This window comes from Lagopus leucura, unplaced genomic scaffold, assembly GCF_019238085.1.
Source record: "Lagopus leucura isolate 7727_CA_CO unplaced genomic scaffold, USGS_WTPT01 Super-Scaffold_100001, whole genome shotgun sequence".
Lineage (NCBI taxonomy): Eukaryota > Metazoa > Chordata > Aves > Galliformes > Phasianidae > Lagopus > Lagopus leucura.
Window position 1 is genome coordinate 51,725,377 of NW_024962262.1, and position 26,828 is coordinate 51,752,204.

A 26,828-nucleotide genomic window follows, 5' to 3' on the forward strand; every position below is an offset into this window, starting at 1 on the left:
GGACTGGATGGTCTTAGCAGCCTTTTCCAATCTCCAGGATTCTATGAAAGCCAGCTGCAAGAACGCATACCTCTCCATGACCACCACCACACGTGCCAGTTATTTAAGCCCTGCAGCTCATTCCACCCACGAAACGGCCTGTTTGGGGGGACGCTTCAGTGGGGATACCGCCCGGAACCGGCAGCTCCCGGTCCCGCGCAGCCCGCCAGGCCGGGTTCTGTCCCGCGGCGGCAGGGAGCGGTGCGGGCACCGCCCTAATCCGAACGGCCCCGGCGGGCCGCGCCGCCCTCCTCTCGACGCTCCCCCCGCGGAGGCACGGCTCCCCGGCCTGATAGGGCGGAGTGGCCGGGGAGCCGCCCTCGAGCCGGCCGGGCGGGGTGGCTGTCGGCGTTCCCGTAGAGGGGGGGAAAGCGGAGTTTAGCGGGCAACAGCCATGCCGCGCAGCGGGCTTCTTCTGGCGGCGCTCCTCGCCCTCTTGGCCCCCGTCAGAGGTGAGGAGGGGCGACGGGAGCGGCCGCCCGGGGTCCCCCCCAGCCCCGCTGGGCTCGGCGAGGGGCCGCCGCCCGCCGCGCGTCCCGGGGCGAGGGGCTCCCCAGGCGGCCGCGGCATGGGGGGCGGCGGGACGGAGCGAGAGCGGGCGCCTCCTTTGCTTTGTTTTTATAGTTTCGACTAAGTGGAAAAGTGCCCCTGAACTTTCTGCATGGCTCTCCTGCTCGCAGTCCTGCCATGAGCGCTGCGCGGGGAGCCCGCTGCCTCACCACGGGGCTCTGCCTGTCGGGCCGGGCGGTGCCCGACCGCCCGCTGCGGCGCTCTTCCATTTTAGGAAAGCGAGCGGGGTTACGGGGATTTCGGGCAACGGGGGCGTACTCATCAGAAATCTTCCTTAGGCCACTTTAATAAGCTTATTTGATGTTATGCTTTAGTGTTTGGGCTTTTTTTTTGGTTTTTTGTTTTTTTTTTTTTCCCAAGTTCTTTGTGAACTCCTTGGAAACCTACGTCTCTGCATCTCTTTGCGGTAGGATGTGGGATGGAAGGAAGGATGCCGTCCCCCAGCCTTAGCTGAGAGCTGTAGGCACGGCAGGATGCGAGAAGCGATTTGGCTTTAAGCCTGTTTGAATTGAGTTCTGCTGTTACGGCCACACTGCAGTCTGAACTGCTGGATTAGCAAATCTGGACTGTGGAAAAATAGTACAATTGTATATTAACTGACTCCGTCTTACTAATTACTTAGAAAATCTGCTCTTCTGCAAACAGTCCTCATAGCCTTGGACTACAAGATCTTTTTGTACGATGCCTGTAAGGTGCAGAAGTATTTGGAGTCGCTCAGAAACAGCATTTCTGAATGCGCTGCCTAGAAATGTAGTGCAAAAAGCACCTTTGGGGATTCGGTTTGGAGTGCTGAAGAAACTGATATTACATTTTTAATGGACTGCTTCTGAAACTTGAGTTAGTTTATCGGAGTACTGGTCTATGCTGATAATATAAACCAAATAATTAGGTAACAATGAATTTGGGAACTCTTTCTTGAAACAAAATGCCTATGAATGCCTAAGAATCCTGGAGAATGTTAGTTTGGGGAGGGTGGAGCTGCTCAGAAGAATTTCAGATCACTGATGGTGCAATCTTAGATCAAAATAAAGGTGAAGCCTGGATTGTGTCTGTGATTGTGAAAATCTGTATTTCACTGTTGGTAGGCTGTTTATAGTCTGAATTCACAGAACTGCCATAATAAGTTAAGGAACTTACACTATAAGCAGTTCAGCTCTTGTGCAGCTTTAGACATGAGTTTCCCTTGGACTGTTGGCTTCCAGAACCCAGGCACACAAGCCTATGGCCTTGGGAGTGAGAACTTATATTGAGTCATGCATTTTAGGCACATGAAAGGCATCGGGGTTAAAACAATATTCAATCTATCATGAGTATTTGTGTGTGTTATTAAACAGTGGTGAACTTTCAGCTTGTGTAGAAGAGCTTGCAGTTTTAACTTCACAGCTTTTTTTTTTTTTTCTTTTTTTCTCCAAGCATGAGCTCTGCAAATCCAGCAGAGCTGGAATTTAACTATCATTGAGGCTGAATGCAGAGGAAGGTTGAATAGAAGTTTTTATGTCATCACTTTATATCTTCTTACAAGGGCAGGCTGAGAGAGCTGGGGGCTGTTCAGCCTGCAGAAGAAAAGGCTCTGAGGTGACCTGCTATCTGCCTTTCAATATCTAATGGAGAGCTATAAGAAAAGAAGGAGAGACTTTAGCAGGGTCTACTGTGACAAGACAAATGGAAGTGGTTTCAAACTAAAGGAGGGGAAATTTAAGTTGGATATAAGGAAGGAGTTTTTTGCAGTAAGGCTAGTGAGACGTCAGAACTGGTCGCCCAGAGAAGTATGGATGCCCCATCCCTGGAAACTTTCAAGGTCAGACTGTATAGGTCTCTGAGCAACCTGATGTACCTGTAGGTGTCCCTGTTCATTGCTGGGGGTTTGGACTAGATGGCCTTTAGAGTTCCTTTCCAACTGAAACGATTCTGTGATTATATATGGCCAATCTAACAGTTTGCCTCTGCTGAGAAGTGGGATCCTCCCATTTCTCTCCATCTGCATTTGATCTAGTGCCCATCTGAACAGTACTGAGATGATTCAGCCTGATGAGTCAGCAAAGGGCTAATCCCATGCTTTGAGCCTGTTCTGCACAGGGTTTGAGAGGAGTTGGAGCCAGCACAAAGGAGTGGCAGGGCTGAGAGTTAAAGAGTGGAAACGAGATGGGAGGAGGGGAGCAGATCAGGAAAGAGACTTCCTGCTTTGGCTGGTTGTGAGTTATGAGGTTGACTCTGCCATTTTAACTCTGCAAAACCACCGGATGAGCCTGGCATCTAATTTTAGGTATCTGCTTCTCAAACTGCACTGATGAGAAGTATTAGGTAACAGGTTTTCAGTACAATTTATGTAAAGAGCTCAGGAGAATAAAATCCTTGCACGATGAACAGTAGAAAATTGCTAGATCTTGCAAACAGGCAGAAGATTCAGTTTTCCTTCTGTACTTCTGAGGGACCAAAAGATGTTTGCTCAGTGAGGACTCAAGACTCAAAGGTTATAAGCTTGAAATATGATTACTCACAAGAATTGAGTAGAGCTTATTGACTGAAATACCATTGCTGCCAGAAGTGGTTGTGGTAGTGAACACTGGGTGGTGAGGAAAATGCTGGGTGCCTTCATATCTCTGTTACAAAATCAGTAGCCTCAGGTGTGTTACAGAAAGAGATCCCTTCTTCCTAAGGCTGCTGTAATTATAGGGCTGTGAGTGGAGGAGTTGTGTCCTCTAGATTCTTGTTGAGGCAAGTCAGCATTGGGAAACACGGTTAGTTTGATGACAGCGTTAAGTGAATAATCTTGTGGATAGAGCTTTCATCTGAAGCAGGGGCATGGTGTAGGAACTGCTGAAGACTGATATCTGCTTTGTGGGCTGTACAGCTGCGTGCCTTTTACATCTAAGTTTCAGTTAAGCATTATTAGTAGGGATGTTAACATGCATACATGGCAGCATGAACATGGAAAGTGCAGAAAATACTGTTCTGTGTTTGTTTCCTCTAAGCTGAGATGGCTAAGAGCTTTTAATGTTTATTATTTATATAAAATGGCCACTGCACTGCTACAGCAAAATGACATCACTGCAACAATCCTTAGTCTTTCTGCAGTTACAGTGATTTAACTTGGCCGGAGTTAAATGTGACTCAGCCTGCTGCCATCCAGCCAAGACCAATTTCAGTGTCTTCTGATGTTACTCTGGTGTGTGTGTAATGAAGTCCACTGCACTTGAAAAAGAAAGAGCTAAAGCAGAACCCTGTCTTGAACCTCTCACTGCTGTGAAGTTGTATTTCATCAAGTGACAGGTGTGTTAGTGAAATACTGTAATAATAGTAATCTTCATCAGTTAATATCAGCTTGACAGGGGCAGGCCTCTTTCTTTTAGTCAAACTGCTTTTCCAAGTTCTTGCACAGGAGCCTACACTTTTGAGTATAGTATAAGTGCTTTGAGAGAATGTCATAACCAGAGCAGTCTTGACTTGCTGTCACTTAACATGAACTGAATCGTGGCTTTGAGTGTGGAGAAAAAGAATCAATCAAAGACTTCAGCAGTTTCTCTTTCTAAGGTTCAGCTTTAAGCATAACACCTCTCCTCCCTGCCTTCCTACTCTAATTTCCTGTTTTTTGATGTCTGTACTCAGTCCATCACTGTTCCTTCGGTGAGGTGACAGGCAGAGCAGAAAGGCCATATGTCTAATGATTTCTTTCCACAGCTTTTTTCTGGTTTGCCTCTGCTCCTCTGCCTTATTGTGGGTTGCCCACAGTCCCTCAGGCTGTCCCTGCCCTGGTGAGAGGGGCCCATGGCTGCAGATCTTCAGGGACATACCCCCTCTACGTGGTGCTCTTCCTGCCCGCAGCACATCTCCAGTTGCCGTCCTTTCAGCAGCCTCTCTGCATGCCTCGTGGAGCTGCTCCTTATGTCTAGGAGCAGTTCAGGGCCTTCTCCCACAAAGGGCACCCTGCAGCCTTCTGCTACTGAAACCCTGCTCAGGTTGTGCCCAGAACATTTTTGAGAAACAAGCATTGAAGAACTGTTGGCACGTTCATCTTGTTCTAAATTCTACTTTTAACATCATCACAACCTAAACAGATGTTTGTCACAAACTCTGGCCAGTATTTTGTCATGTGGATGGATGAACTTGGTACATGTGATTTTTATGCAGGGCTGCTATGATAATATCCTGCCCTTATCTTATCTAGCTCTGCAGCTTCCTAGCTTTGCAGTTTTCTTTCCTTGGAGCACAGTTTTAAACAAGCCATTGTATCATTTGCCTCACTGGATGCCAGGGGATTACAGGGAATATGATAAACCCACTCTACTCCACAATCTTTCTCTCCTTTTTGGACCACTGTGTTTTTTCAAATGACTGCTGGTATCTGATTCCAGCCTAGGCTACATTCCGTGGTACCAGCAAGTATGTGTGTTTATTTTTTCTAGCATACTGCCTACATTTTACTTTCTGAGTGGAAAAACCTCAAGCAACTCACTGCTAGCTTTGCTGCGGTGGGTACACAGTACCTGCTGATGTTTGAAATGTAGATGCACACATCCACACCATGTGTTGAAGTAGCTGTTTCTCTGTGTGGCTATTATATTGCTTTCCATTCTGCCGCTGCTGTGGTTTGTTGCTCTATCACCCAGCCCTGCTGGGAGCAAACAGCCAGCCCTGGAGCCACAAATGAGGGGTACCACGGCCACTGTATCTCCTTCCTGGTATTCCTGGTTCCTGCGCAGTGCTGGCCCGCTTCTTAGCATTCTCCTTCTGGCTGGCAGACGTTTTCATGCCATGGGTCCCCTGTGATTCTGCATTTCCCACTGGTTAAAACCTCGTTTAAATCTTCACCATATGGAGTGGACATTGCACTTCTATTTTAAACACCACCACCGTTTCCCAATCTGGGAACTCAGGCTCTGTTTGGAGCTTTGGAGTCCTCACTGTTATCCTCATCCTGCGCTGTTCCAGGTCTAGATGCTGTCAGTGTTCTCCAACAGTTCCTGTGATAAGCCAGTCTCAACTCTGGGAACTTCTGAATTTATCTTCCTGCTAGTTACTGCAAGCATCTTATCATAAATTTGTATACTAAGAAAGAGAAAACTCCCTCAGGGGTGTGTGACCAGTGTTGGTCATTTGGGTTGGGGACCCTCAGGGACACACTAGTGTGCCATCAAGTTGCTCCATCCAAGAGCGTGTTCCCAGCACCATTTTCCCCTGCCAGTCTTTCCCCCTGCATCTTTCCAAATCCCTGCTGTTCTTTCTTAAATATGCTCAAGCTGGGCCATAGGTGCTCTTCTGGGACTTGCGGTGACTCTTGCAGTTTTGTCAGCACTGCATCAATGTACCATAACCAGCACAGGGCAGGTCGTGGCTTACTGCCATATAGGGCACCCTGTAGCCCCCTGCTACCCAAGCCTTGCTGTTATTTCCCATAGGGAGAAAGAGTGTTTTAACTTATGTATCTTATCGTGGCTTTGGGAGGTCTCTGCGCTTCCTCCCCAAGTCACTTTTTTTGCACTTTGGACCAATACTCCAAAAGCTACCATTTAGAAGGCTTCTTGGTGTGATAAGAGCAAATTTTAGTTTGCTTTTCCATTTAAAAAAAAAAAAAAAAAAAGACTTTGTTGATACACTTGCAATGTAAACTGTGGTCTGGAAAAGATTTCCCTGCTTGCTGCAAGAAAGCACGTTTTCCCTGTGCTGAAAACAAAACTATTGCACTGAGACTATACACGGATTTCTTTCAAACTTGCTTATTCTTCACCTTTGATGTGACTGGAGAGCCCAGAAGGGCAAGACTCTAGACTGTTTTCTTTGGAGAATTCCAAAAAGTTATAACACAAATTTTTGTAATAGCCCAAGTGCTTAGTATAGTTCCTACATCTGATTTCTTGATAACATTTTACAGAAATTGTTCTATATCTAGAAAAGTTACAGGCAGGACTTATGCCACCAAGAACTAAGACGTTCTAGAGAAAAATATCAATTGAAGTGCATTTAAACAACAACAACAACAAAATTAAATTTAAGTCAGGTTTTATCACAAAACATCATTGGCTACATAACAAATCCTGTTTATGCTGGTGATTTTTTTTTTTTTTTGTACAGATTTCAGTCATCTGTGAAGGGTTCACAAGTTATTAACTTTAAGAAACTGTCTTTAATTGTGTTCATAAAGGAAAGCTATTGACTGAGGCAACTGTTAATTAGCTGCAGATGGTAATTCAGCTCTACTTTCCTCTTAGCTTGAGTCCTGTAGTATTCACGTTGGACTTCTTGTTTGTTATGAATGTTTTATTAAAAATGACATTTTAAATTGTTTATTATTCTTTTATTATTCTTTTATATATATATATATATATATATATATATATATATATTTGCTTAACCAAAGAAAGTATTGCTTGCATCTTTTGTTTATAAATAAATCCAGTATTTTAAAGGAAAGAATAAGTGAAAATCTGTTCAACTGATACTTCCATGAGAGCAAATTAAGTGAAGTGAATGTGCACAGAAAGATCATTTTTATGACACCTGATGCAACTGTTGGACAAAGCAGACAGCACTGGAGGAGCAAGAAGTTTCAGGGTAAGGGTTCAGGGAAGCCTATGGAGAAAGCTTTGTGATAGAGTTATCTTTTTCTCTATCTTTTAGTCTTGTTTCCTCACTTGCCTCCAGCTGTACATGCCTGTTTGCATTCTCCTTTTGTGCCAGAAATCTCTTCCTGCCTCTGTGTTTCTTAAAGCATCTTGGAGGCCAAGCGTCATGGATTTGAATCCTGAATTCAGCAATCATTTGAGCAATCATTCCCCACCTCTGCCTCTCCAAAATGTTGCAGAGAAGTCTGATACATAGCAGTAACTTCTTCAGATCAGAACTCTTTCTACCCATTGACTTCTACATCTGGTTTACAGCACTGCTTCCTGCTCCTCTTTTCACAGCAGCTTGGCCTTTTGAAAAGACTAGGTCTTTGCAAACCGAGTAAAGTTATGGACCTTTTTTTTTCCCCAAAAAACTTCAGGCAAGAACTGTGGTTGTGAAACATGTGGCTATAGTTAGCTGACAACTTTATTGCACCCAAACCTCTCTGACTCTAATCTGTCCTCCCTGCCCATTTTTTGTTCTCCTTTCCCTCCGGTGTTGCCATTTCATCTTTGTTGCTTCCTCTGCTGGCAGCCCTGTGCCCACTGCTCCCTTCAGCATATGGTTCATACTGCCCTAAGGACAATTCTTCCATCTGCTCCCACTGTTTTCATATGGTATTCTACAAAAGAGCAAGTGTATAGGGCAGATTAAAGCCTGGCATGCATAATGGCTCCCTGCAAGTGGTAGCTCTATTGTTAGAGGGGGAAATAGAAGCATGAGTGGAGATGGTGAAAGTGTTTCCTGGGTGGGGTATGGAAAATTCTTGATAAATGTTTTTGTCTATATATATATAGCAAAATAGATGTGCTTTCAGCAAATGCACTTGAATTAGAAATGCTCAAGATTTATTCTGAATGCATTTCACATATTTTACTGTGTACACGAACATGTCAGACCTACTGTGTCTCAAGAATGTAGCCTTGGTACAGGAGGAAAGGTTTATCTCATTTCTCTAGTAATGAAGGATTGGAAGTAAAAATCTTTTTTTTGACAGGAAACTGAAAGAAAACCTCATTGTGAAAGCATTCAGCTCAGTGGCAACTAGCAAGCAAGAAGTGTGGCACATGATCAAACTAGTCTGTTTAGTTTATCTACCTGCTTGGCAACGAAACATAGTCACATTGACCTGTGTGCATGGCTGCCTTTCAGCAATACTTTCTTAAGGAGCAATTTCGTGTACAAGAGACTGTTATTTGAAAAGAAAAGCAAGCCTCCAGCGTTCCTCTTCATTCAGAGAAGCAGGTTGATATCACGTCACATGTCTTGTGGCTGAAGTTAGTTCTGCATGTTTCCATACCAATGATGGTACTGTGCAAAGAAGTGCAAATCATGAAGGCCTGTCTCACTTAATTGTCATTTATTGCAGCTTTTTCTCAACTCATTGCAAGTAAATATGTACAGGAAGGAAAGTGTCCCTGCTGCTCCTGAAACACTTTCAGCATAACTATATTGGTTTTGTTTTAAATTGCTTGTTTGGTGCCAGAAAGGATTCAGTCTCATAGAAGTGGATTAAAACGTGAATTGAGTCATTGCAAATAATTGCATCAGGTCTGGTTTCCTCTGCCGCTACCTTCCCCACAGGAAAACTAGATTGTAAAATGCAGTGTCTCTCTCTTCAGCCCTTCAGCAAAAGCTGTGGGAGCTATTTTTAAGACGTGGAGTTCTTGAAAAATCTCGTTGGTCATAGTTACACATGTCTAATGAAAAAGAGTCTGTGAAAGCAAACTAGTTCTCTGTTCAGTTAATGTTTCTGACTAGATTAAAGAGTCTTTTTTTGCTGCTACTGTATAAACTGTATTGAAATGGTATGAGTTCTTGTGAGAAAGGTAAAAGAGAATCAGGCTGTGAAATGAGTTGTCAGCTTACAAATGCCAGTTGACCTAAAACTATTTCCCTGCTTTACAGAGCCATAGTTTTAATGAACTGCTGCAAATAGAAGAGTATTCTTGTCTTAGTTCTGTGTACATTGTCAGTGTATATCTCAAATTTTATGTTAAAGGAGGAATTTCTAAATGGAAGGCCAAGTTCTGTTCTGAAGGCTTGTTCACCATAAGTTATTATTTAAATTATTTTTCCTTGATCACAGTAAAGATTATTTTTCTCTCTTTAGCTGTTGAGCTTGTGGAACTTTTAGTTAATTGGCAGTCAATCTTGGCTCCTTAATTCTTCCCTTTTCTCTGTTCTAAAACATATTCAGGAGACTGCACAGTGCCCTGAAAGAGCTTCTCCCATCCTCTGCACGTAACTGGAAGGAGTACCACGTAAAGAGTTCAGTGAAAAGAGAAATTTGAATGTTGATCCGAGTAAAAGTATAAATAAACCTCTAGTAATTAAATAGCACTAATTTACTTGATGGACTAGCTGATTCCAGAGAACCATTAATTTTATTAAATTACACAATTCGGAAGAGTTAGCAACTTTCCTGGAGAAAGTAGTTTTCTGAAATTTGAGACTGACCATTTGGTTTACTTCCATTGTGGCTTTTCCGTTGCAGTTCGCTTATTTTTTTGGTGATAGTTGTAAGCTCAGTTATCTCTGTGAGGTTTTCACATTCACAAACACGAGTGTCAGCCTGGTGTGTGTGTCCTCCCCAGCCCCACCGTCTGCTCCAGTGACTGCTTATTTCCATCAATATGTATACTGCTCCGCAGCTTTCTAAGTACAGTTCTGGCTGCTTGCGATATGCTCTCTGTTCTGAAGTGCACACTTTAGAGGAGAAGGCTTCAGAGACTTGAGTCCACTATGGTGAGGTTCCTGACAAAAGCTGTTGAAGCTTTAGGTGCAGAAATCCTCAAGAAGTAAGGTGATCCCTTGGCTTCAGAAGAGGATGAGGTGCTGGCATGCTGACTTTGACCTTTGGAGAATAAATGTGAGCCTTGTGTAGGAATGCCGCTGGTTATGGAAATGTAGGCTATGTGAGTAGGAGCTGCAAGGCTTGGTGAAAGCTTGAAGACCTGTCAGTTGAGCAACATAAACTTTGAAGCTGTAGAATGTGAGCAAAATGTACTATGAGGGTTTTGGTTTCTTTGGCTTAGAAAAAGACTACTATGGATGCTGCTAAGCCAAGACAGAATTCCAAAAGTGGCCAAAGCAGAAGTGGCTGCCTCATGACTGTTTTGCTTGGTTTTGGTGAGATTTGAGTGTAGGGCTTTCCAAGACTGCTTCTGAGCTGCCAGTCCCACTGTGGTGTGGGTTTCAAAAGGGGCAGTGATGGAGAGCAGAAGCACCGTAGACACATCCCTGAGCCTCCCAGTGATGGTGACTGTGGCATCATCTACGACCTAGGAGGAGGGGCAGTGAGGTGCTCCCTGCCCATCTCAGGGCTGGTGGGACAGGGCTGGATTCTCTAGATGCTGTGTTGAAGCAAGGCTGCAGTGGCCCTAGGGATAAGGACCAGCTTGCTGCTTTGGGAGGAAGCAAATTTGTAGGACTGGCATTGCCTATTAACTGATTTTTTTAGCTTGAGGCATTATAATATAGCTCACAGAACCACGATGTTTGGCTCATCCTGCTCTAAACTTGTACTAACTTATCTCTTCAGAAATTAGATTTTGTTACAGCTTATCTTTGGTACATACTGCAGATGCACAAAGTGCAAGCTGCTGAATGGCTACAAAAGTTCTAAACTTGGGTACAAGATCAAGCTTCTTGCTATTAGCAATGCTTCTGTGGTCTAGACTGTTATGAGAGAGAGTACCAAGAACTGAAGAGCAGTTATTAGAAGAAATTCTCACTATGCCTATCACTTGCAGGTACAAGTACCAACATGTAGGTTGTAAATAATAGAAGGCTCTGCAGTATTTGATCAGATGCCTGCAGCTTCTGTCTGCCAGTCACATTTTGCCTTAGTCTCTGAATTTACATGGGAGGAAACTTAGTATTTGATTTTTATAAAAGCACTCACTGCTTCTAGTATTCTTTTTATGTGCCTGTTTGAGGTCAAGTATTAGATGAAATAGCAATAAGCATAGTACGTGATGTTTGCCATCTTGAAGTGTCATCAGGCTGTCCTGGAACCACAGGTAAGAAATGAACAAAAGTAAAATGAACATCTCTAATATATTTTTGTTAGTTGCATTCTGAATTCACCTTATTAAAGCACGACACTTTTTCAATGTTTTCCCACCCTTTTTGATTCAAGAAAATAAGGCTTTCTGCAGTAAGGGTTTTCTCTGTCCCAGTATCCCTAATCTTACCTTGTAATTTCTATATGAAAAGTGCTTTGTTTTTGTCATGCCCAAACGTTCTTCTACCAGTCCTTTTTAGTGTTGTTTAGGTCTCTGCTTACTAACTTTGTGCAGTGGAACAATACATTTCAATTCTCATCGGTAAAAAGGAATTGCAAGGCAACTGAGTGGTTTATTTTTCTTGTCGGAGGTTTGTAGAACAATTCAGTCAAGTAACTACAGCTGACCCACATCACAGAACCGCAAGATGGCTGAGCCTGGAGGGTGCCTCTGGGGATAGTCGCTAAGATGCTGAATATTTGCTTTTAGCTTTACTGCTATTCAACGGAATGGACTCACAGGCGTCCTCAGACATCGTGTAACCATTGTGCAGTTCTCTTTCACTCCTTTTCTGGATAAGCTGCTCAGCATTTGGCAGCACTGTTGTCATTGTGTTAATTCTCTAGCTTTGTGGTGTGCCCAGTTCTTCTGCATAATTTCTGCTGATTTACAGCTATTCATTCTGTACATTTATTCCTACATCAAATCCTTCCTGGGAAACTCTGCTTACAGCTGATGTTCAGAGCACCATCGTATTTTCATTGCTTCCTACTGCTCAAAGGGGCAACAAAAGTAGTCCAGTGCACAAGAAGCTTTTACATAGAGAAAATTCCCCAAACTGTGCTTTGAGACGAAGGGTTTTCTTCCCCAGTGAAAGGCTTGTTTTATCACGTTCTGTTAAAGTAACTCAGATGATTACAGTTGTTTAAGCAAATACTGTTAAATCTAAATGTAGTTTTGTAGGCTTTCACTTTGTCTTAACCTAAAGTATTAAACTGTCCTTTAAGGGGGGAAGAAATTACTCAAAAATTTAATACAGCACAGATTAGTCTAAGAATCTATTTCCCAGCAGCCAGATCAGGAAAAAAAAAAATTACACTGTGTTACTGTCCAACTTTTTAGATATTGTATTTTCCAGGTTGGTGCAAATAAAGTAACTTTCTCAGGGAAACAGCTTTTGGATGGCTGTTCAAAAATTAAACATGATATTTATTAGTCTTACACATCTGTTTGCAGCAGAGCCCTAGCTGACTTCATTCCAGGCAGATACGTTGTTGAAAACTCCAGATGTGCAGAAAGAAGACACTCCCTAAATGCAGAAAATTGTCTTTCCTTTTTTTGTCTATTTTACAGTTGTTATCTGTGTTTGGACTGTATTTATTTTAGAGAGGAGGGGGCTTTATTGTTCAGAACACAACTTTATGCAAAGCTGTTTTGTTTTCTGTCACTCTGTGCATCTGGTAGAAACTAAACGTGAAAAGCAGTGTTAATAGGGGGATCCTTATAGGAGGAACTGGGTTTGAAAGCCAACCACGTGGGATTTAATTCCACTAGACTTCATGCAGAACTAATTATAAACTGCTGCCTGGCAATGGGAGTAAACGTCCCAGTTGTGTTGCTGTTACAGAGGGACGTTGCTGAGAACCTCTGCCCTGGCTGAGAGCAATGGTGCGGGCGTATGTTCATTCCTCTGCCCACAGCAAGTGGTCTTCATGTTCCAGGTTCTCCATCTCAAATCCTGGAAGGCAGTTCTTGTAGTTATATTTGGAGAATAATGTCATTTTTCCTCGCAGGTTTTTGTTTGTTAGTTTTGTGATCCAGTTGCTTATCTCGGCTTTGCTCATTTATGGCATGTTGGAAAGTAAGTGTCAGAATGTGAATTATGGTTGGTAACTAATGCCAGTGGGGCAAAACCTGAATTGGAAACAAGCTTAAGAAGCAATTCTAAGAGTGGTAATGACTTTGCTCTTATTTGAACTGTTTCATAAACAAGGTTCCCTGTGTTGGTCTTCCTGTACTTTCTTCAGCTTCTCTTACGATTAGGTGTTGAATATTTCTACTTCTTTTAAGTCCCCTGAGGAGAATGTGAGACATAGGAGAGTAAAAACCAGCTACCCAGTGGAAGCTGGGGAGGATGTGTTTAGATTGGTTTCCCGCGTTTATGCACTTGCGGCTACCAGACTTCCCCTCATCAGACATACTGTCAAACCACATGAGAAATTAGAGGCCTCACTAATATGAACATTTCTGCAGATTCCATGAAGAGGAGTGGCTAGGCAGAAGGGTAGAGCTGAATCCAGGCCACTGAAGGAGCAGCAGGCAGCACTCAGAGGTGGGACAGGGACAAGCTCCCTGCTGCCACCCAAGTCTGTGCCAGCCATAGTGTTCAGGCTCTGCACTGGGGTGTGAACAGGGCCCTGGGAGAGGGGGGGAGCTTCTGCCTTCCAGGACTGGGGAAGGAGAACACCAGTGTTTTTAGAAAAACAACATTCCATCTGTCTGTTGCTCAAGTAAGAAAATTTGCCATGATTCATAGCAGCTTGCTTTTCTTGGTGTGTTGCCATGCACGTGACTCATGGAGGAACTTCTTTGACTCAGAGCTGCTGGCTTCTGCAGTACTGCATAAATGTAAATAATACTGTAACAGTAAATATCTGGGAGCACTAACGAGTTTTTGTGAATGACCCCTGTTTATGTAGCTGCTTGGCTGTCTTGAATACCTTCTGGCTCATCAGCTTTCCAAACGCTTGTGTTGCTCTGAGTACTTTGTCTCGTGTAAAGGTAAAGTATTTCACTTTTCATTTTAAGTGCTGTTTATCAGTCCATCTGACACAAACTCTACCAGTTACTGGGGGTGGCCTGATGAAGGGACTGACTGATGAGAATTTGTATCGTGGATATGGAAGGAAAATGGTGTGAATTCTTCTGAGATGTTCTGGAATCTGCTCATGGCCTCAGGAGTTAGAAATACCTGCTGTATGGAGCTAATCAGCTTTATTTGCAATAATCTTTTTTTAGGCTAAGAAAATGCTCATAAGCTCAGTTGCTCTGGGTGCTGCTTAAACCTTTAAGGAGCACAGCACATTCATGCTGATTTTGTTTGCTCTTGGATCCTGCAACTACCTTTAATCTAATGCTGTATCTTTATCTGCGTTATCTCATGGCTTCTTCCTGGTACGGAAATTCTCCCTTTTCAAGCTGAATATTTGAACTGTTACTTTAGTTGTTCCTACCTATACTAAAAGCTGAGCGGGTATAGTCTTAAAAGCAAGTGATTTAAGAGATGTGAAGTTCTGTCACAAGCAATGGGGAAATGAGACCACAAGCACTTTGGTATACAGATTATTGTAATGAGTTTGGTAAGTAAGATGATGATGATTTTGCTATCATTATTGAGATAAATTATGTTTTTGAAGGGCCTGACGTTTTGCTGGATGCTTGGGAAGTAGAACCGTGGTTACAGAATACTGAATGATTCCAGCCAGTGTTGATTGAGTTCTTCTTTATTAACCCTCAAGTTTCTTAATTGCTGTCTCAAAACATGTCTTATGTCAGATTGGCAGTTAGCAGTATCACTCTAAATTATTTCTCCATGAACATCATGTGCAAAAAACAGTCTCTTAAAATAGTGATGTCATTGTGTGCACACTCTTTTATATGGTTTCTTCTTCTAGAGAGAAACTGCTGTGACTAAGACCATTTGCAGTCCTCAGACTGAGTTTTAAGGTGGTCACAGTGAGACAAACAGTTCCTTTTCCGCTCCAGCTGAAACTTCCACAGCATGAAAGTATAAAGATGAATGTGTGTGTTCGTTCAGGCATTCTTCCTTGAAGGACTGGAACTGGAAAAATATAGATACTTCCGGAGAAAAACAAGCCAGAACTCAAATTTGAATAAGAACAATGTAATTGCTTCTTAAAATTTCTTTTATCCTGTGTGTTTTGTCCATTTGTGTTTGTTAATATGGAGATTTCTTGCTGGAGTTTAAATGAAGGGGTGACTCCAGAGGTGACTGAGATTTTGGTCTAGCAGTTTGGGTCTGCTCATTTTACTGAGGTTTTTGAGATTGTACTGCAAGATGATGTACATCTAAGATAGTGACTTGTAAATATATTGCAATCTGTGAATCAGAAAGAGCTTATGGTCTCCATCTGGAGTGATGAAATCCAGCTAAAAAAACTGTTTGTCTCCTGTCCATGATCTTTACCTAACAACCTTATCTAGGGGTTTCTAAATTCACTTTGCTCTTGTACCACAACAAAGCCATGAGTTACCTCTGTCAGTTTCCATGAAGGAGCAGGTAAATTCCCAGGCAGGGCTACCTCCCTGCTTAGTTGTGAGCAGGGTGATATTCTATTTGATTGTTAGAGTAAGGCAATCACTGATTATACTTCTTGAAGTAGTTCAGTTGTTCACATTGAAGGAAGGAAACTCTAGTTTGCCTTTGAAATCTTTATTCCAGTTGTCATTCCTTTTTTCCTTTTTAAAAGCAAACAAACAAACACAGAAATGTATCTTAGTCATATTTCTTCTGTGGAAAGCAAATGGTATTAAAAGTGCAATCATTTGAGAAAGAAAATAAGTTTCAGTTTTGATGTCATTTGGAATGAATGATGTCACCAAATACATGAGCATCCCTCAGTCCTGGTACTAGACTCGTGGTTTGTCTTAACTTGGTCTGTCCCATAAGCAGAAGAAACGTTCAGTTTTATGGTATGATATTTTTTTGGTTTTGTTCCCTTCTGCAGATTTTGCAGTAGCCACTTACGTTTCCTTTTCTGTAGCTGTGTTCTTAGAAGAAAAGCCAAGCACACCAGTGCTTTATGTATATATCTTCTGAATTTGATCCTCAAGTCCTTCTCCACAGTGCTGCTGTTAGTGAGTTGTTCTCCTGGTCTGTACACAGATCTGCGCGTAACACCCTGCACTTGGCCTTGTTGAACCTCATTCTGTTTCTTGTAGGCCTTTTAAGCCTGTGCAGGTCTCTCTGAATGGTGTCCTTCCCTTCTATAGTGTTAACTGAGCCACTCAGATTAGTGTCACCTGCTAACTTACTGAGTGTACTTGATCCATCATCTATTTCATTGATAAAAGTATTAAAGACTACTGGTCCAAAGACAGGCCCCTGTGGGTTGACACAACTTGTAACCAGCTCCACCTTGACATAGAGCCATTAACAACAACCCCCTGGTTATGACCATCCCACCAATTATTTATCCAAGTCTAGACTTCATATCTTTCAACTTAGAGATATGGATGCTTTGGCAGTGGTCTTGCACAAGTCCATAGAATATCCCAGGTTGTAACTGACACCCAAGGATCACAGTCCAACTCCTGGCTCTACGTGTGATCACCGAAATATCAGACCAGATGGCTGAGAGCATTGTCCAAATACTTCTTGAACTGCAGCAGCTCAGTACAGTGATCACTTCCCTGGGGAGCCACTTCTATGCCTGACCACTCCCTGGTGATGAACCTTCTCCTGATAAACAGCTTGACCCTTCCCTGATAAAGCTCCTAGCCATTCCTTCAGGTTCTATCACTGTCACTAGACAGCAGTGATCAGTGATCAGAGATCAGAACCTCCTGCCCAGATCACACTACTTTATGTGTGCTGGGAAGCCACTTTGTATCGTGAATGTATTGAGGTAGTGTGCTGTGGGTGACTGGGTAAATAGCAGTCCTTGGGGCTGATCTTGAGAGGAAACCTTGCTGTGTAGAATTCATCTTGTCCTTTCTGCTGTATAGATAATGGGTTTAAATTCGTCTTATGTGTATCTTAGAACAGTGTAGGAAATTGTATTTCAACTTCTTTGTTTGTTTGTTCCTCTTTCCCTTGACAGGAGCTACAGTGAAGCCACCATCATCAGATTTTGGTGAGTTCTGATTTCCCTGTAATGCCTTTTACTGTCAAGCATAGTTGTATGTACCAGTTTGAGACCTTGCATTTTTCAGTATAGTGGCCCATGGAGCTGTGATATTTCTATAAAAAACAAAGTAATTCCCTAATGGCAAAAGAATTTCTGCATTTTGGAGTCTTTTGCTTCTTGCCTTTACAAAGTTGCTTCATGATTTCACAATCTTTGAGGTCCTGTGAGAATTCCTGCTGTTGGTTTTTAGTCTGCATGTTCTGAGCTCGCTCATCTTGAGCGTGCTTACATTGAGCTGGCTCATGGGATGTCCCATGATCTCCAAAAGCAGCATGTTGTTTGGCAGATAATGCCTTGTAGCTCTGTGATGCACTTCTGTGGACTTCTGTTGAATGGACATGCCATTATATTCTTGGTGAGAACATTGCTAGGTGCATTTTGTGTAAAAAAATAGTCTAAAATTAATTCAGTTTTCACATCACGCTTAAAATGTCCCCTCTTTCTTCATAGATGATTTTAACTTAGAAGATGCTTTTGGACCTAGTAAGTATCATGATTTTCTGGATACTGCTCAGAAGTATTTGGTGCAATGTTTATCCATCCTATATTATCTAAATGTAATAGGGGCACTGTGTTGTTTAAAGTAACAGGCCTCACATTTCTTAGCCAAGTCCTACTTGTTTCATTGCTGTGTGTTCACTAGGTGGCACTAAGTCCATAAATAATTACTTACAGGAAGTAGCATTTAAATCTGAAGTAATCCATTCAAACACTCTTTGTCTATAGGTTCCAAGCCAGATCTACCTGCAAAGCCTAAAGACTCTGGTAAGGCTTCTAGCACAGATTCTTGAATCATGATGTGTTTTTACTGTCCCATTTAAACTTCTAATAATTATTCATTTTTAATTGGCTGCGATTCATGTGAGCTGTTGGTTTGGATAAACGCTTTGGAGAAGTGAGGAAAAATTGCCTTGCAAATAAGCTTTGAAGCATTCTTGAAATTCTGTAACAAACCTGTTGAGTCAGTTTTCTTTCATACACCTGGTAGAAGAAACATCTAGTTAGGCAGATAATGCCTGGTAGCTCTTTGGGCACTGTCATTAGACCTGTTGCGGTACAGCCAGCTGAGCTAACACCACGTGCACACCTCTACAAGACTTTTTGCTGCTCTGATTGATTTAGCACTGAAGTTTTCTGTCTGTTAAAGCAGTCTGTTTCCAAATGTTGATATTTTGAAAATGGAGGTGGCTAGTTGAGAAACAATTGGGTGAGTGGATCAGATGGTTAAGGTAAATGAAGAGAGAGGATCCTCTGTAGGATTGGAAGCCTAAGTTGGGGTCTTAGAACTGTGCTGTCAATGGGCCAGCCTCTTTATATTGAGTATGCACAGAGCCTAAAGACACCTGATCTGACTTGTCGTAGAGCTAGGAAAAGATTGATCTGGTACTTTTAAAAGAGAAAACAGCAAAATAATTTGTATCTAGTAGAAAAAAACCCTGAAATTTGGTGTTTCGAAATCAGATTTTAAAATTGAAATGCTGCATAAGACTTAGTAAACTTTGCTGTGTATGTTCAGGTATAAAAAGGTCTGACATACAGACAAATGTAACAAACACTATTAATTGCATTAACTCAAAGTACAGTTTTTAACACAAAACAACAGTGCTAGCTAATGTTAAAAAAAAAAAAAACATAATATGGGAATGATTGATACTATATATAATAATATATGCTGAGTTATAAGTTATAAGTTGAGTGGTCTTTCAAGGTTACTATGTGTTCTGCTCTTGGTCTCTTCACAGTAGTGAGTTTGGTCACTTCATTCTTTCCTAGTCCATTCCAGAGTTACTGTTTTTGTCCATTCCAGAGACTGCTTTTGATCTTTTAACCTCTCTTTGTTTTTTCCTCTGTATATCTTTTTTTTGTGCAGATAACCCCAGGCCAGCTACACCTGTAAAGCCTAGAGAATCTGGTAAGGTTTCTAGCACAAGCACTCAAATTATAATGCGTCTTTACTGTCCCAGTTAAACTTCTAATAATTATTCCTTTCTAATTAGATGCACAGCATGTCAGATTTTGGTTTGGATGACACTGAGAACTGAGGGAAAATTGCCTTGCAAATAAGCTTTGTAGCAGTCTTGGAATTCCATAACAAACTTGTTGAGTCACTTTCCTTCCAACTTTAAAGGAGGGGACAGAGTGAGTGTTTGAGACAATGTTTTTGTTAGATGCATATACTACTGCACATATACATTGGATTGACTCTGTCTTTACAAACTGAATCCATGCTAGACTTAAAAAAAACAAGGAGGAACTACATTTGATCTACATTCTTAAAGCATCTAAATTAAAGGTATGCTCAAGAAGTTGTTTTTAAAATATATTTTTTATTTTTTTAGGATTTTGTTAAAGCCCTAACTAAAGCAATACAGTTTTTTTGTGTGTGTGTGTTATAAAGATAGGCAATACACACTCTTCCTATAGTGCTTTAGAGATCTTCTCTGTCTTTGCCCAGCTCCGAATAAAACAGATTAAGGTGGATGCAGCTATCCTGCTGCCTTAATTGAGGCATGTGATGATGAAGAGTTCTTACTTGCAGTGTGTACCCTGGTTCATGCTCCTTCTCCTGCCTTGTAGACAATGTATGTTTGAATGCAGGTCACGTGTGCCTCAGTACAGTTCTTTTGCTACCCGAATAAAACCTCCTCTGATCAAATGGCTTTAGCTTTGCTGTTTCAAACAACTTTGCTTTTCATAAAGTAAAGATTCATTTGGCAGCAGAGGGAAGGAGTAGAACTTGTAGAATTTCAGGCTCTATCAGGTGGGGTCTGTTGGAAGTGGAAAAGGATTGGTTCTTCCCATTATCAAGCTAATACAGTAGCCACAGGACTGGCATGGTGAACTCTGCGTTTTTTTGCTTTTGTTTTTTCTTCCCTCTAGCTCATTGTACAGTTTCAAAGGATCAGTTATGACATAGAAACTCAACTCTGAAAAAGCACTCACAGCTCCAACTTTGAACATAAATGTTCGTTTTCTGTTCTTTTTCTGCTTTAACAGAATAGTGAGGCTTGGATCATTCCAGTTAAGTAGCCTACAGAGGTTCTTGCTTGTTTAGCAAGTAATGCTTGGAGTAACACCTGATCTTGGACTGTGGCCTCTCTCATTTGTTCAGTGTCTATATCTATATGTATATATATATATAATGTATAGTGCTCGGCTGATGCTAAGCTGAGGTTGGAAGGGCTTTTGGAATGTGAACATGTTGTAACCATGACCCTGAGCTTAGAACCCCCACAGATTCTAATTGAATGAACTGCAGAATATTTGCATGTCATTGTGTGCCTTTCAGTGAAAAGACACTTCACTTGGAACACATAAGATAATAATATTTAACTTTTTATAGACAGCTTTGATGATTCAGATCTATTTGATGGTGATTTACCAAGAGAAGGAGGTGGAGGTGGTGGCAGCAGTGGTGGCAATGGTAAGTTAGTAGTTTCTGCTTCCTATTGATCCCAAGGCTACCTGAACTTTTGATAAAAGCTTATTTGCAAGCTGGTTAACATGGTCTAATTTTTAAAAATTTTGGTTCTGGTACCTGAAAACATGACAGAATATCTTTTAGTTCAAAGCCAATGTGTTCTGCATTTGGCAAAAAATACCCAGATAATTAAGAGGTGAAAACAACTGTCAGGGGATTTTACTGTTATGCTTAGTTCGATAGATTTTAAAACTGAGATGTGAAAGTGGCATTTGTTTCAGAATTCATCATGAATATGGTTTTTAAAGGCATCCAGGTATTTGATATTTTTGTTTGTTTGTTTGTTTAAGATATTCTGTGAAATACTCTCAATTTATTTTAGTTCTTGTGGTTAAGAAGCCCAAGAGTGGGCTACAAGATGGTCTTTGAGATGTATTCTCAGATTTCACCTGTTCCACAGAATGAATTGATCCTTAGACTTCCAAATAATGCAGGGTATATCTACACTGAATGATACGTAACCATTTTATAGCTTACAAATATTGCTGTAAATAGTTTTCTGAGCCTAATTGTAATGGTGCATCTGAGTATGGAGATGGTCATGGGGAGCAAGTCGCAATATTGGTCGTCATTAGTGTGTGGTAGTTAGCCCTGTGTGCATTACTGCCATCTCATTACTTCCTGGTCAGTGTTAGTTTGAATAACTTGATGTGGATTTGACATGTAGCAGGTCTCTGACCCATCTTAGTGGGTACTGAGGGTGGTTTTGGGGAAGTTTTTACCTTCCAAGATTCCTTTGGAACGGTAACTTAAAAATTGACAGGTATAAATAGCATCTGTTGGGACACGTACAGTGTTTTTATCAGTGTGAGTTTCTGTTTCAGAGTGCCCAAGTTTTATAAATTTTATAATGACAGATCAGGGGAGTGTTTATGGAACTTTAATCTTTTTTGCTAAGAGAGTAGCAAAGCTATTTAGTAAATGAGGCTGAGATTTGAGGAATGGTAACACATTTTAAGGCTAACCTACAATTATGTGATGTTCCTCTCCACTGAGTATTCTCCTGTGGTGGAGGGCAAGTTAATTAAATTGGCCTTCACAGATGTGCTGTGCTCATTTTTGTAGAAGCACTGAGTGCCAAAGTTAACATTACAGTGACTTGTGCTTTGAAAAAAGGAATTTGGAATGCCAGAAAGCTTAATATTACATGGATATAATTATCTATGCTATATAGATGTATAAGAATTCCTTCATCGGCAAATGGCTTGTCATTTTCCTTGACTAACTGCCAAAAAAATTTGTAATACCACTATTCTTAGGACGTATAAAAACTAAACCTTCCGTTCATTCTTTTAGGAGAAGGGGACTCAATTTCAAACAAGGGTGGAGATGGTGAGGGTAAGTGCAAGAGTTTCTGTACATGGTGTCTGCATGTCTGAAACTTGTTTTGTGCCTTTTCTTTCGTTGCTGATATTCCACTAGAATGCTTATTGGTGTCAGAGGGTTTAGCTTCAAAACGTAGAATCTAGAACTCTTACCTTCAAGCTCTTCTTTTATAAATCTTTGAGATCTCTTTTGGAAATGATTCAAAGTGGTAAGGTCTCAGAGATGCTGGTGCAGAGACTGTATTCGTATAACTTAGGTTTGGTCATGAAAGGGGAGCTTTTATAAAGTAGCAGAACTTAAATCACACGTACTCGAGCGTTTTAATGATAGACACTACTGAGAAATTAATGGCTATAAAATTAAAAGATTTAATTACAAAGATATAAAAAGTTGCTTAATGCAGTTTCATGTTATAATTTCATGTTTATTGTGTTTTACAAGTGTTCATAAGCTTACATAATACAAGTTTGACATCGCTTTCAATACTGAAATAATGAGTACAAAACCTTTTTTTTCAGCTTCTCAGGGAGCAATAGCTGGGATTGTAAGTGCTGTGGCTGCTACTGCGATTGGAGCAGTATCTAGTTTCATTGCTTACCAGAAGAAGAAACTCTGTTTCAAACAAAGCGGTAAGAATTCTAAATTACTTTGTTTTCACCTCTTATAGCGTTGCTTTTTTGTATTTTATATGGCAGATAGAATTTTTACTTTAGGCATCAGGTAGTTTTAACAACTCAATGGATTCATATCGACTAGGAGTAACCTCTTCTATCCAAGACAGGGATCCTCCAGAAGGCTGTGCCCAAAACTTAGAATTTCAGAAGCAAACAGCTCAAGTTTCTGTTTTCTTGAAATTACCTCGTGCTAAAGAGTGAGCAGGAGAGACTACAAGAAAAAAATATTTAAAGAAAACAGAGAAGGCTGGGGATTAAGACCATCTTCTTGCTGGAAAATACACAATCATTTCTGACTTCATAAATCTTGCATATGTGTCTTCACAAAATGCTTACCTCTGTATTAGGTTTTTGACATCTACTGGGGCATTTTTCCCCACATGATCTTTGTTCTGTGGTGGTCTGTTCCTTTTCACCTGAATGGTTTGGAACTTGGATCAGAGAACTTGGAGAGCGCTTTAGGTGATAGATGGGACAGAAACTTTGTTTCTGTCTTTCTAGTCTATCTGATCTTTCTAGTACAATCTAGCATTGGTGAAGGCAGGTAGTAATACATCAGTCCAAACAGGCACTGGTATTTTCAAATTTGGGAAAGTTCATTGCTAAGCATCTATTTCTTTCTCAGCAGATGAAGAGAATGTGAATATGGACAGCCATAGAGGAGCGCAATCTGAGCCACCTGGTAAGAGGAGATTCTAGATGGAAATGCAGGTTTTTTGTGGGGATCCTATTTAAATACACTTTATCGTCATCTAACGTTGTGAAGAAAATCGCTTGTTTGTAACTAATGGTACAACTAACTTAGCTCTAGGTCAAGATTTCAATCCTGATTATGGGGCCCTTCTTCCCTAGTTTTTAGACTTGGACTTCCTAAGAATGTAGGCAACTGAGGCTAAGATTATTTCCATCAGATATGCAGCTGCACTCCATCTCATTTCTGCATTGGCAGAACTGCAATCTGTAACTGCATGTTGGGTTATACAAACCACTAGTGTAGAGACCTATATGGATCTACTAGGATGTGGTTACTTGAGTAAAAATCTGGAATGCAGTATCCCTTGTTAGGCAGGGTACTGGCTTCATGGCATCAAGCCTCTGCTTACCTGAGTTTTTCCCACTGTTTCAAATGTCTACTGAAAATAACTGTTGTCCAAATATGCTGCTACTTAACAATATATATATTAGAACATATGTTAACTTAGTGTACTAATCTTAAGTTGTTTCTCACTTTTTAGTTCAGCGCACACTTCTGGAGAACTAAGAGAAATGATGGTGACCGTTGAAACTGGATAGAGAGCCTGCATTTTGCCTGGGGGGAAAAAAAAAAGAGAAGAAAAAAAAAAAAGAAAGAAACAAAAAACTACAATGTAAACAGTAGAGACTGAAATTGTGTGAGAAAACAGTCCATGGTGTTTGAAACATTTTTGAGAGTGTGACTTAAACCTGAGTACTTCTATATGGTTAGTCCTATGAAGCAGTGTTGCACACCAATACATGGCCTTAATGACAGGAGATGTTCTTACCTTTACTCCTATGACAAATGGGTGTGCCTCAAGTGCATTCAGTATGTTTAACTTTTTCTTACCTCTTACAAAAAAATAAGAAGTTTATGTTTTGTTATGCCATTGCTTTTAGGCAGTTCAGACTTTTTTTTTTTTTTTTAAATATCCTCTATGGAGTGAATGTACCAACCAAATAATTTGAGATATGATGCAGGCACCTGGAAGTAAAGCAAATGAAATAGCTCACTGTGTTTGTGATAATGGATCTTGATGTGGGTGCTGCTGATACAATCTGTGTAGCTGCCTTGGTCAGCCACCAAAAGATAAAAAATTCAGAGATGTTTTTGTATATTTTTCATTATATCTGTCTGGTACAGATTCTGAACAACCAAACTAGTGCACACAGACCCTTGATCCTCTCAGGCTATTCTTGCATAGCAGCTACTAAGCTGGTCAGATGTGGGAAAGCCTGATTTACAAGCCAGAACCATGACTGTATTTTGTAAGACTGATAATCTGAATTGTTAATGAAGCGCTGGAGAGTGGGGATTAATGTCACCAGGCTCACAGAACCAAAAACGGGAGAGAAAGTAATGTGTTACTTTGAATTCAGAAGGATCATAATACGCCCTTACAAGATGAAAACTGTACTGCAGTTAACAAATACAGACTAACAAGACTGACCAGAGCAACCCTGCCTCACTCCACAAGCATCCACTAAACATACATGTGAAGAATGCTTTTGGATTTGTGAAGGATTGCAATTGCGATGAAAGGCAGTGATTGCATTCTGAGCTGAAAGCACTTGTGGGATTTGCTGTGGCTTTTGGAAGCTACCAGGAGTTTTCAAAGATCCATGGAAGCATAGGAAGCTGTGCATTTCATAACAGTTAAAGGACTAAGTCTGGAATAATAAGCAGTTCAGGCTGGAAGGAATAGCCCAACAGTTGGCTTTCATTTTAAGTGGTTCTAGTTTTTGTGCAGTTTTACAATATTTGTCTTACTAATGTGCCTCAGCCACCTGACAGAGTTCTACAGAAAGATGGTATTTCGTGGAATATTTTAGAAGTCGTTATGAATTTGGATATTAAACATGTACATCTATGCATTCAAATATGAATGTATGCCAGTGATAATTCATTTAAGAATTTATTGTACTTATTTCTTAGCCTGCAACAAAGCTTTACACAGATTTTAGTATTTTGTCATGATGGAATTAATTTGTAAACTTCTTTTTGCCCCACTTGTGCTTTTAACAGAAGAGTGCTAAAACTTCTAAGTGTTTTCAAGGGTGGAAGAGCAATTTATATGTAAACATCTGATCTACATAAATAAAAGAAATTAAATGTACAGCTTATCTGCATGAAGAAACATATCAGTGCCAAGTGTAGAAGAAACAGAAGTAAATTGATGTCTATTGAGAACAGAGCGAAGGGGAAGTTCAAACTTGCTTTTGGTAACTAGACTCTTGAAATCTTTTTCAGCTTTTGCAAGCCATAAAAAATACTTGCTAAACCGTCTTGTCATCATTGTGATTTTTCTTAAAATAAATAATAATTTTAAAAAATTAATTATTTTCATTTTTAGTACTTCTAGAAATGTTGGCAGCATTTTGGTGCTCTACCAGAGAAGCAGAATTCAAAGGGGGGTTGTCTTTGTTGTCTTCCTGCTTGATTGGGAATTCAGATTTATTTCTTACAAAATCAGTTTAGAAGCAAGTTGGCCATTAGCAACAGGGCTGTGAGCTGTTTTCATGGGTTTTTGTCAATGCAGAGAAGACAACAACAGAGAGCAGAGAAGATGCCTGTGTGGAGGAAAGGTGCACCTTTTGAACAAGAACACCAAGATCTGGTAATGCAATCTGGAGAAAGTGTATAGAGAAGGTTTAGTGTGGGAAACCTGTAAGTTAAGTGTTTCTCATGCAGCTATCATCTCAGCCTTTAGGAGCTGACACCATTGCAGAATTGTTTGAGTTGTGTTCTGTGAGTGAGAGGATCAAAACTAAACGAGATGGCATTGTGAGGCCAAGTGGCTAATCAGTAAAAAGCTTACTCATATTTTCATTCTAAACAGGCATATGAAATTTGGGCACAGCTATACTTCACAAAGCAGGCAAGCCTCGAGTAATGTTTGGGCCATTGTACTGCTGATTTCAGCTGCTCTCATCCTTGGCTTCGTCCACTTATGACTTCACCATCTGGAGTTTTGAGAGAAGGAAGAAAGACTGGGTGCTGCCATCTAGGGAGAAAAGGCTGAAGGGAAGGCGTGAAAGTTCAGGCAGTTATGTAGCTGGGAGCAAGAAACTGCCAATTTCTGGATTTCTGTTAGTTATTTGTGGATAAAAAGTAGCGTTCCACTTAGTTTTCAACTATCAGGCTATTAATTGATACACTTCTATATGCCTTACTACTCACTGAAGTTTTGGTTTTGTGTTGCTGTAGCTGAACTGCTCTTGCACTGTAACTAAATCATAGAATCATAGAATGGGTGTTTTGGAAGGGACCACTGAGATCACCTAGTTCCAATATGCTAATCCATTAGTTCTCACACTCACTGGGTCAAGAAACATGAAGTATCTTTTTTTTTTTTTTCACCGTTCTGAGGTGTATTTATGGTCATCTCTTACTGATCAGTTGCTACCTATCGTGACCATGTGAGATGCTAGTGATCTTCAGATCCTGTTTTGGGAATTC

At 40.9% G+C, this 26,828-nt stretch overlaps 1 protein-coding gene across 2 annotated transcripts; it reads left to right on the forward strand.

The window, feature by feature from the left end:
- Positions 1 to 363: 363 nt before the first annotated feature.
- On the forward strand, positions 364 to 25,706 carry CD99 (CD99 molecule (Xg blood group)). 2 transcript variants are annotated; one of them, XM_042867603.1, is made up of 10 exons: positions 364 to 491; positions 17,066 to 17,098; positions 17,603 to 17,635; positions 17,879 to 17,917; positions 19,023 to 19,064; positions 20,496 to 20,576; positions 21,930 to 21,971; positions 22,478 to 22,588; positions 23,259 to 23,315; positions 23,869 to 25,706. In XM_042867603.1, the coding sequence occupies exons 1-10, from the start codon at positions 434 to 436 to the stop codon at positions 23,892 to 23,894; spliced, it is 522 nt and encodes a 173-aa protein (XP_042723537.1). In that variant the 5' UTR covers positions 364 to 433; the 3' UTR covers positions 23,895 to 25,706. The 2 variants fall into 2 exon arrangements, with proteins under 2 accessions (XP_042723537.1, XP_042723538.1); XM_042867604.1 differs by having other exon boundaries at positions 23,262 to 23,315.
- The last annotated feature ends 1,122 nt before the right edge of the window (positions 25,707 to 26,828 follow it).